This window comes from Crocuta crocuta, unplaced genomic scaffold (assembly GCF_008692635.1).
Source record: "Crocuta crocuta isolate KB4526 unplaced genomic scaffold, BGI_CrCroc_1.0 scaffold1133, whole genome shotgun sequence".
NCBI lineage: Eukaryota > Metazoa > Chordata > Mammalia > Carnivora > Hyaenidae > Crocuta > Crocuta crocuta.
Genome location: NW_027530366.1, coordinates 484,594 through 495,953, shown reverse-complemented (window position 1 = coordinate 495,953; position 11,360 = coordinate 484,594). Strand labels below are relative to the sequence as shown.

Below are 11,360 nucleotides of genomic sequence, written 5' to 3'. Positions count from 1 at the left end.
AGGGGCTCTTGGGGTGTGGGAAGTGCAGGGTGAGGGGAGCTGAGCTAGAGGGTTGGCTAGGGAGTCTCAGCCTCTAGACACTGCAGCTGAAGATGGCCAGAGAGAAGACTGCCAACAGAGAGGCTAGGGGGGTGGTATGAGGGGCCTTTGCTGACAGGGGCTCCGTGTGCTGCTGTAGCCACTCGAACTCCTCCAGCAGCTGCCGCTGCTGGAGCTCTGGGCCCACCTTCTTGCGGATGGTCTCGTAATAGTGGTTCAGGTACTGGATCTGCAAAGGGAAGGAGGGGTGAGGGCCTCCCCAGGCCAGGCTGCCAAGAAGTGAGGCCTCGGTGCCATCCAGCCCCCCTGCTGTGGTACTGCAGCTTCCCACCTCAGCCCAGGTACTCTTAGGTACCCCACAGGTCTCCAGACATCCGCAGGCCACAGGCATTCTCTCGGCCTTTTTAGAGGCAGTTCACCACAGTGGCTGTTTAGTGTCATAGTGACTTTCATGGGGTGGGTGGCAGATCAAAGTGGCTTACAGGCTCAGGAATGAAAGTAGAGCAAGAATAAGTATTCCCATTTTACAGAAGAAGGGACTGAGGCTTATCCTAGCACTTGAAGTGGCAGAGTCCAGAGACTCAGTCTCAGACTCCCCAGGAGTTCAGTACCTGGGGCTGGGTAGGTTGGTCGGACCAGAAAGTTCTGGAAGCTCTGGGGTCTCTGGTGAGTATGGGAAGGATGCCCCAGGGTGTGCCTACAAATGCCAACAGTGTGGACCCTCCCAGGCGAGGGAAGTAGCAGAGGGTCTTGGGGTAAGGTGAGAAGAGGTGAGAGAGGCCCAGGGTTGGGAAGAAGGCAGTCAGTGGTTCACGGGCGAAAACATGGAAGTGCAGAGGATCCCTTACCTGCTCTGGAGATAGCAGGCTGACATCAATGAGGTTCCGGTCATAGGGCACCAAGGATACCACTTCAAATGTTAGGTAGGACCCCGGGTACTGGGTGGGAAAGCAGAAGAATGAGTGAGGAGAAGGTGCTAGGTTGAAGGGAGAGGGGGAACACTCCACTCAAGCCATGGGCATAAGGAACTGACTTTTGTCAAGCCTGAGACTCAAGATAGGCCTCAACCTCTTACAGTCCCCTTGGCTACCTCCAAACCCCAGTCTATCACTTAGCACTTCACCTTTGGTCCTTCCCTCTGAATTCCTAAAATTTAGACTTAGGTCTGTACTTCTCAAAGGGTGTGCACCTACAGCACTGAGGGGGCTTGTTAAATATGTAGATTCCAGGGTCTCCCCACCCCCAGACCACTGGAGTGAAAATCTCTAGCACAGTGCTGGGAAACTACATTGAAATAATTTTAAGGTAAGTTATTAGGTTTTTATATCTATCCATGTAGTCTACATCTCTATATATTTCTCTCTCTATCCAGCCACATCTCTTTGTATCTATCAATGGAGCTAACCATAGAGATGAATATAAAGAAGAAAAAATAGTCCATAATTCCCATTTCCTAGAGATCCTTTGCATGCTTGTGCTTAGAAAACTCAAACTACAAAAGGATACACAATAAAAATTGAAAGTATCCTCCCTGCCTGGTTTCCTTCCTGAAAACATTTAAGACATATACGGTATGTATGTATGTATGTATTTTAATCCACACAAAATGGATCCTACCACCTGCTTTTCTGCATCTTTTCACCACCCTCTTAATAGTAAACGTAGGAGAGCACTGCATATTAGCACAAAGATATCTACCTCACTCTTTTCTGAGGGCTGCATGAGGGTCCATAGTATGCAGATGATGATTTACTTAATCAGTAATGGATATTTAGGCTGTTTCCACTCCTTTTACACTATGACTATAGTGAAAATACTACAATCAACATCAGTGTATAAAATGGCTTGGTGACCTTTTGGGACTATATCCAGAAGATACATATTTGGCAGAGGGATTGCTGAGACAAAATGGATAGGCATTTTAAATCGATGTTTTGATAGATATTGTCAAATTGTCCTCCAGAAAGATTGTATCAATTTGCATTTCCTCCAGCAGTATGTGAGAGGGCCCATTTCCTCATACATTCACCAGTACTGGGTATCACCAAAATCTCTCATTTTTGCTAATCAGACAGGTGAAACTTGGTATTCTATTGTTGTTTTGATTTGTATTTCTTTAAGAATAAAGTTGAGCATCTTTTCACGTTTATGGAGCATTTGTGTTGATCTTAGTGAGTTGTCACTTCGTGCCCTTTGATTATTTTCCCTCCCTATTTTTGTCTTATTGATTTGTAAAAAGCTTATGGTGAAAGAAGGAAATGCATTCTTTGTTGTATGTGCTCTGTTTGTCATACATCTTTTGACTTTGTTTATGGTCTTGTTTCCATAGAGACAGTTTTAAATTTAATTTATCAATCTTTTCCTTCACAGCTTCTAGGTCTTGCATAGAAAGATCCATTTCCACCCTACATAAATGAATTTATATAGAATTTCTTCAAGATCTTTTATGATTTTACCTTTAAATCTTGATCCATTCAGAATTTTATTTGGGTGTAACAGTAAGGTTCTTCACTTTAATAAGCCCCCAAAATGATTAGCCATTTTTCCCCCTGCCCATTTATTAAATATTTATGGTCTTGACTGTTTTGAAATACCAGCTTTATTATAAATTAAATTCCCATTTTGTATATAGAAATTAGAGGGTGTATTTCTGGACTGACTATTCTGTTTTATTGTTACATCTGTCTTTTTCTAGTGCCATACTGTTTTAGTTACAGTACCTTCAGAGTCTGTGCTAATATCTGAAAAGGCTAGTTTCCCTTATTGCTCTTCCTTTTCAGAATTTTACTAGCTTAGCTATAAATAGCTACTTAGCTATTTCTGCACGTTTATTTTTAGAAATAAACTTTACTATCATTTTGTGAAGTCACAAGAGCATCCAGTTAGCATTGAAATTGTGGTTGTCTTGAATGTATAGATTAATTTAGGGAGAAATGACATCTCCATAATATTGAGGCTTCTTTCCAGAGAGCACCATTTACTTAAACCTTTTTTATGTCCCTCAGTAGAGATTTTTTCCATATAAGTCTTTTTAAGTTGATATATAGGTATTTTATCCTGTTGGCCACTATTAGAGGGAATCTTCATGTCTAACAAGCTCCTCTGGCCATTATTATGTGCATTGAGGACCAATGATTTAGGGCAAGGATATGGATTCATTTAGGTCTAGAGTGGGACCTGGGCACTGGCATTAAAAACAAAAAGCTCTTTTGATGATGTGGATATTCTAGTGTGCAAACAGATTTGAGAAACCCTAAGTTATGGAATTTTTCTAGAGCCCAGGAAAACTCCAAATAAATTCATGTCTGCCTACTAAATGTCCTTCTCCTTTGACCCTCCTAATACCCCATGCAACCCAAAGTCACTGCTGTGCCACCCACAGCTCTAGACCACCTCAGCAGCAGTTTACCTTGGTCTTTGCTTCTACCACAACGACCACATCTTCAAGACGGATCCCGAATTCTCCATCCTGATAGTAACCAGGTTCTAGGAGACGCAGAGATGCTGGTGATATTAAGCAGGAGGAAGACCCAAGCCCGTGTTTCCTGTCCCAATTGAGGAGTGACTGGAGGGCCCAGCTGTGTGGCTGACCCCTGGCTTGAGCAGACCCACCACTGGGTATATGCTCACTGACCACACAGAGGCAACCTGCCAGGCCTTGTAGCCCAGCAGGGAAGACTTAAGAGCTCACTTGGATCCTGGAGGCACCCCCATCTCCTTGGGTACTACTGTCCTCTTACCCCAGCTTTTGAGTGGAGACTCCAGAGTTTGGATGTACAGCCAGGAACTGACCCCCAAGGGCAAAATGAGGGTATGAGCTGAAGGGATCTAGGATTGGGGTGTGACAATCCATTTGGGACTGAGAGTGGTGGAGCCCAGTAGATCTGTGCATGGCATGCTCCCTGCAGGCTGGCACTCCCTCGACTATAGTTCTGGGCTAATCTTGGGGTGGGGAGGGGGTGGAAGAGCCCATGAGACATACCAATGGAGGTGAACATGCCCTTGGCCATGGGGATGTTGCCATACTGGAATCCCACTGGCCCTGGAAGAGGAGATGTAGGCATGGTGTCAATTTTCTCGTACTCTCCAGCTCGGAAACTAGCAGGCTCTGGGGAAGAGCAGGTAACTGGGAAACCAACTGGGGAAGCTGGGTCTTCTCCAGCAGCACTTGTCCACCACATCATTTGTCTAGCTGGGGCTGGCACAGAGACCACTTTGGCCCTGCTTTTTATTACTCTGGTGTCTATGCCAGCCAGCTGCTAGGCCTTGACCTGCCACTCCTCTCTCTGAGGCCCTCCTGGATGCCAAGCAAGCAGCAGGAGTGGCCAGTTGCCAGGATTTCTCACTTACCCCGTGGAGCATCACCTCCCATCAGCCGGTTAATCCTGGGTGGGTCACTGCATCTCTGTGGGGCTTGGTCATTTCCATACCAGTGCAATGTTCTATCTCCTTCACAAGACGGGGGGAGCCCAGGGAAGTGTTGACGAGACACTTACACTCATGCACACAAAGGAAGTTGCCAATGCCATGGCCTGTCCCGTGACCATAATTGAGCCCAACATCCCATAAGGCTCTGCGGGCAAACACCTCTATCATTCGCCCTGGAAGAGAGATGGCCCCCAGTCAGTCAGCCTGACCTCTGTCTGCTTCGCCCCTTCCTACGCTCTTGTCCCAGAGCCAACTACCAAGATGGTACCTGTGGAGAGTGGCTCCTGAGAGGCAAGTTAGCATGCACTATTTTCAGCACATCCTACATTATACTTACATTACCTAGACTGATGGCTCTACTATAATTTCTCCCCGTCCACCAAGACACCTGCTTCCTCTAGGAATCCTCCCATGACGGCTACAGCCCACAGCAGCCGCCCCCTCCCCACTGAGGTATAGTATTAGATTAGGAGGCAGGAGGCCTGGGTGGAAGGCTTGGCTCTCCCAGTAATCCTCTGTGTGATCTTGAGCAAGCTGCTTTCACTCTCTGGGATGGATTTTCTCATCAGTACAATGGATGGGATGGTGATATAATCCCTGCTGCACTAGCTTTCCAGAGTGGCAGTCTGGGTCCAGTGAAATCAGGACCCCTGGGTACAGCCTGGTTTCCAAAACCCACCTGATGTATTAGCAGGAAAGACGAGTCTGGACAGATCAATATTTCCTATCAACACACGGGTATATGCCTCCTGATGGGGAGAGGGAGAGGTAACATGGTGAGTAAGAGGAGGATCCTGGGAGTTTCTGAGGGGGACGTGTTGAAAGCTGGAGCCTGGTCCATGTGGTTCTCTTTAACTGGTCCACAGAGACTCTTATAGATGATGGTGGGCTGAGGCCTGACAGTATGGGGTTGGGAGGCAAACTCCCTGGGCTAGAATCCTGACTTGGCCACTCACAAAGTCTGAGACCTTGGGCAAGCTACTTTAACCACTCTGTGCCTCAGTTTCTTCATTTGTAATGGAATGATCGCAGTACCAGCTCGCAAGTTGTTGGGAAAAGTAGGTCAACTCATGCACATGAGGTGCTTCAAACAGTAAATGTTCAAATATAGGTCAGTGCCCTTATTACTATTATGACCATCCTTGAGTTTCCTTCAGGCCTCAGGTTTGGATTGGGGCCTCACAATCTGGCAGGTCAGCCTTGCTCAGTTGCGTTGTTTACCTTGAAGATAAAGGGAGGGAGGTGGGCTGACAGCAACCTCTTCTCCTGTTCACTCCTTATGGCAATGTGGTATGTCCCTCTCATCACACACACGCACACGCACGCAGGCACACAAGCACACAGGTTTGTCATCTTGTGCATGACAGCCTGGGGCAGTGTACTCAACCCACTAAACTTGAGCTCCTTGAGGCCTGGCCAGCTTTTGTTTGTTCTTTATTTCCAGCACCACGTCTGAGCCCCAGTTTGCTTGCTGAACACATGAATATGGTTCCCTGTTCCCTACCACCCAGAAGCCCCCAGTGTACAGAGATGACATCCCAGTCTCTGTTCCAGGTGGGCCAGCCCTCGCTGCTTTCTGGAAACTTCTAGCTCCTTTCCACCTCTGCCTCTGAGACTGCTCATGCGATTTCTGTCTGTCTGGAATGCCTTTTTTCCCCTCAGTAGAGCACGGGGTTAGGCACACAGACAGCACTAAATAAATATTTGTCCACTGATTCACTGAAATGGAAGGATGATAACCTTTGGCTGAGGCCCTGTCAGTGGCCTGAAATATTTCTGGGGAAGTAGCCAGGACCACTGGGTCTTCTGGTACTAACTTGCTGTGTGACTTGGGCGAACTACTTTACCTCTCTGGGCTTCAGCTTTAACCTCTGCAAGATGAAGGGCTCTTGCTGGCTGGAGTGATTGCTTGGGTGTCCCTTGGGTAAAGGTGGGTAGGGGCATTCTGGGTCCAATGTTTACCTTTTGGAAAGCAGAGGGGGTCCCCCAGTGGACTGTTCTGGTGATGTCTGTGGTTCCATCCCTGTGGAGAAGGACAATCAGCATGTACAGCTTGGCCATGTGCTTCATGTGTGCTTCCCACTGGGGTTTGAGTGGTAAGAGTAAGGTGGGGGTGAGGTGAGTTAGGGCTAAAGGAAGAACATAGATGCCATTGTCAATTTCCCATCTTTAGCATCTGTGCATAAAGGGACTCTGCAAAGCTATTAAGTTCAGAATCACTATGTTGTCTGACATTTCTGATCCCCCACATACATACTCCACCCCCATTGCACCTATTTTGGCTGTTTTACAAATCTGAGTTTCTTGGCTCAGTCTGGCTTTACAAGCAAATTTTCTACCAGGCTTTCAGGGAGGCAAGAGGGAGGGGACTATCCCATTTTTACAGGTGGAGAAACTGAGATTCAAAGAGACCATCATACTCTTACACATTCACATAGTTATTTACCATTTCTAGAACACTTTTGCAGCTCCCTGGGAAGGGTAGCAGAGGGTGCCTCATCATCCTCATTTCCCAGATAAGGCAATTGAAGCCATGAGCCATCTCCCTTTCTGAGCCTCAGTGAAGACAGACCTTGAGCAAGCATTGACTCCCTACACAGCTTTCTCCTTGTAAACATGGATCTCACCCAAGGGTTTGCTCAGAGTCCCAGGAAACTGAAGCCAGAAGCCAAAAAGTCTGACTCCCAACCATAGCAGCAGCTGTTTCCCCAGATGGCCCCTGTGGCTACCACTAAGAGGGGGGAGGGGAGACATGGTCCCAGGGCCCTGGGCATTCCTCCTTGGAACAGGTCACAGGGTGTGGCAGACTTCTTCAGAAGAGGAGAAGGGGAAGTGAGGTGACCATGTCCCCGGTCTCACCCTGCTCTGAGCATGCCCCAATCCAGCAACGCCCCACAAATTCACTTCCTCTTTGCCCATTGGCCATTTCAAGTACACAGTCACCCAATGCCAGACTGGTGACGAGTGAAGACTGCTGGGCTAAGCTCTCGGGTTAGCTCCCAGAGCTATGCTAATAATAAGCGAAGAGCCTTTGCCATTGGCACATTCACCATTTCCACAGGATAGAGAATGGGAAACTGAAACAACTCCTTGCTTTTCCATCAGTTCAGCACACCCCTTCCTGATCTGCCCCCGCACCCCCCGCCGCACCAACCCTGCCCAAGCTTTTCTACAACCCACTTGCTTCCTAGATAAGAAGGGAAACATCTACTGGCTCATCTCATCTCAACTCTTGTGTGAATGATTGGTCACAAATTTGGAAAAACCGGGGTTAGTTAGTGAATTCTGCATGGCTGTCATGTATGGGTGTTCAGATTGTGCACTGTACAAAGGTAACACATCTAAAGGGGTACCAGTCACTTTGTGGTTATATACTAATTTCAATGAGAGCACACAGGTTGATACACAGATTGTGGAGTCTTGGAGCAGGGGAGGGGAGAGAGTATCCTCCTACATAACCCTACACATGGTCATGTACACACTCTGAAGAGCACTCACACATATCTACTCACAGACATACCCATGCTGATAGGTGTGCCCTGTTTCAGCTGTGCTCTGGGCATCCTCTGAGGTTGTTTCTCTCCTCACTTGCCTTCTGCTTGTGGAGGCCTAATCTTACCCCACTCCCAGCCTGACATGGTCACCTCATCTGTGCAGTATGGGAAGAGAGGGCCGAGGAGGATGCATTCTGCTGGTGTGTGCATGAGTAGGTGAGAATATGGGTGCAGTGTTTGTGCAGCCAGGCAGGGCTGCTAAGCATAACTGTTCAGACTGTGTAATAATATGCAGGCTTATAAAACATTTTACTTGAGCAAGGAGAGATGTTTCTGATTCTCCCAGAGGTGCTGCATGGGCATCCCCAATGTCTTGGCGTCTGTGTGTTTCCCACTGTGCCGGGATCCCCAAGTGTGAAAATGGGAATGATGCTCAGGGTCATTCAATCCAGGGCTCTCTTTTCTCATACAAAGGATCCACACCCAGGAAGGGAAAGCTTTTGGCCAGCTCTTAGGCAGCCCAGGATGTCTGAGCTGAGATATTTGGGCAGGGCAGGGTGGGGAGTACATACCAGTATTGTCCCCCAGAATCCAGCAAGTACATCTCATCTGAAGATAGCTTCCGGTGCACCTCCTTGGTTGGACTAGGAAGGGGAGAGCCACTGAGAAAGGAGTAGCCTAACCCTGCACTGGTCAGGGTGGGGGGGTCCCAAGTGGAAGCAGAGGAACACCCTCACCCCTTATTTCCCAAAGGGCCCTGGAAGAGTACTCAGTCGATGCTGCTAATGTACTCAGTGCACATCTGCTTGTCTTATGCCTCACCAAGCAAGGGCCTGGTACCCAGGAAGGGAGAGAGGAAGGAACCCAGAATGCAGGAGCCTGGAGAGCCTCAGAGGGCAACGAGTGCAGCCATCTCCTTCTACATAAGGAGAAACAGGCCTGCAGTGGCCAAGGGGCTGGCAGCAGGCTGTGCCGTAAAGCTGGGGAGGAGCTCGGCCTGGGCCCAGATGCTCAGTCTAGTGCTCTCTCTCTAACTTTCTGTGGCCGCAGGGAAGCCAGGGAATAGGAAAGGAGGGTCCTTGAAGGTGGCGCTGGAGAGCCAGAGTTGGAAGGGCCAAGGAGTTCCTACCCTGCTACTCTCTAGAGGGGAGAAGGGGCGGGCCAAGGCAGCTGCGGGCTTGGGAGACCCCAGGGAAGGGAATTCTAGGATAGGCCAAGTTGGCCAAAGGGGGACATCTATCTGATCTCTTCCTGCTAGGCCCATGCCAGGCTGAGGCATTCTGGTGGGTTTGGGTCCCCAAATTCTATCAGGCAGGCCTGCAGGTGTTGGTTTTCTATGGAGCCAAACATGTGGTTAGCCTACATCTGGGCCCTCCTTAGTTGATTCAGGTTGGGTGAATAGGGCTTTCTCCCCATGTACTCGAGAGCTTTAAGAATTAGCTAATAAAAATAACTCACAGGAAGCCAAGGAAAAACATCCAGAAGGAGCCCCGCCTTCCTTCCAGATCCCTCAGCCCTGTGTGTTCACAATGTCTCAGTCTTTTGTGGGGAAAACTGCTCAGGCCTTTTAATTCCAAGAAGACTCCAATTCCTGCCTGAACTCCACTGCCCATCAGAGCCTCCACAGAGCTAACAGGTCTCAAACCTTAAATGTGCGCCCCGGGCCTCAGAGCATTCCTTCCTCCACACTCCCTCCCCCTGCATATACCCCAGGATCCCACACCTACAGGGCCCCGGAAAATTCCTTCTCCTGAAGTACCTGTAGTGGGCCAAGGCAGCATTCAGGCCACTAGCAGAGATGGTTTCGAAACTGGGTCCGGAGGAAAACTGTTCCTCTCTGTAAAGTACATGGAAGGAATGGTCAGTGGATGGGCTCAGAGTCTAGGCTAGACCCAGCGTATCTAATCAGGGCAAATGAAGGTTATGGCTGCCTCTGCCTCACTCAGCCAGACTCCATTTGGCTCTCCCAGCCCCACCTCCTGGTACCATCTTCCCAGGCTCCAGTCTGTCAGTTATAGAGCATTCAAGGTCAGAGAAGGAGGGACCGTAGACACCAATTCGTCCCCCTCCTCCCCCACTTTACAGATGTGGAAACCGAGGCCCATTATCCACAGTGAGTTCATGGTAAAGCGGGAGTGAAGAAACCTAGCAACTTGCGTCTGAAAGCTTCCCCAGCCCCAGAGCAGCATCCTGCACCTCAGACCTACAGTATGCTTATGGCCTGGGCCATGCGCGCCCTCAGAGGACTTCACTCTGCAACTAGATATTTTCCAGCGACCCAGGAGCCCCACCTGGCCTGAGCCAGCCTTCCCCAGGGAGGCAGGGTCTGTGCCTGAAGCAGACACCAGGGGGCACTGATGGGTTTTGGCCCTTCTAGGTGTCCCGTTTTCAGTGATTCCGGGCACTGTCATCCAACCCGCCCTGACCAGCTCCCCGGCCTCCCCCAAAACCTGCTACTTCTTGTTCCAGAGAGGCCCCCAAATACAAAGAGGGTCTTCCTTCCCGCTGAAGTAAAGAGACCAGGTGCCCCTCCCTGCTCCCACCCCCACCCTTAAAGATAGTTGGTCAAACTGTCGGCAGCGGTTCTTCACCCTCGGAACTTGTTGAGTAGCTCCGCCCCCGAGAACTCATCCACCGTGCCTTTGGGCACGTTCTTCTCCAGCCACACCAAGTAGCGGATCACAGCCACGGCGTCCCGCACCTGCAGCGGGCAAGCAGAGGAGCGGGCTGCTGCAGGATCGCAGCCAGGGCTCTGGGATCAAGGGGATCAGGCGGCTGCTCCGGGAGCTGAGCTTTGGAAACTCGAGGGTTTCACTGACTATTTGATGATCTTAAGGGATTCTTGTTAAAGTTTATATGTGATTACGGTGTGGTTATGTTCTGAAAAGAGTTCTTATCCTTTAGAGATACTTCCTGAAGTGTTCTCTTTTAGAGATACTAAGGTGTTGACAGGAGACACTGTATGATACCTGGGATTTGCTTTAAAATCAGCCAGCAGCGGAAGGTGGGGGAGGGTGGGGGCGTAGGCAATGAACTTGGAGTTGTAGACCAAATGCCAGGAGCTGAAGAGGGCTGGAGCAGAGAGGTGCTGTGTGGGGATCATTATGCTATTTTCTCTACTTCTATCTCCGTTTAAAATGATCTATAAGAAAGTTTTGTAAAATGGGGTGTTTCTTCTAATTTGAACAGGAATATCCAAAAGAGCAAGCCATCATCTTGCCAGGGTGAAGAANGCCAGGAAGTCATCAAAGAAAAAAGATATATATACATATATATATAATTATTCAATATAATTATATGTGTGTAATTGTATATTTATGTACATATGTATATACTATGTATATAATTATGTATTTATATAATTTATATACTCATTTATTCATATATATTATTTATATA

The 11,360-nt window shown here is 48.6% G+C and overlaps 1 protein-coding gene across 1 annotated transcript in view; it reads right to left on the bottom strand.

Moving 5' to 3' along the window:
* Positions 1 to 73: 73 nt before the first annotated feature.
* XPNPEP2 (X-prolyl aminopeptidase 2) overlaps positions 74 to 11,360 on the bottom strand; it is a 23,855-nt gene continuing 12,568 nt past the window's right edge. The window contains exons 12-21 of the mRNA XM_077766140.1: positions 10,553 to 10,662; positions 9,721 to 9,798; positions 8,534 to 8,605; positions 6,430 to 6,490; positions 5,147 to 5,216; positions 4,536 to 4,640; positions 4,022 to 4,081; positions 3,449 to 3,525; positions 888 to 977; positions 74 to 268 (exon numbers count right to left, since the gene is read on the bottom strand). Of these exons, the coding sequence (XP_077622266.1) occupies positions 74 to 268; positions 888 to 977; positions 3,449 to 3,525; positions 4,022 to 4,081; positions 4,536 to 4,640; positions 5,147 to 5,216; positions 6,430 to 6,490; positions 8,534 to 8,605; positions 9,721 to 9,798; positions 10,553 to 10,662 (918 nt within the window). The remainder of the gene's footprint in view (positions 269 to 887; positions 978 to 3,448; positions 3,526 to 4,021; positions 4,082 to 4,535; positions 4,641 to 5,146; positions 5,217 to 6,429; positions 6,491 to 8,533; positions 8,606 to 9,720; positions 9,799 to 10,552; positions 10,663 to 11,360) is intronic.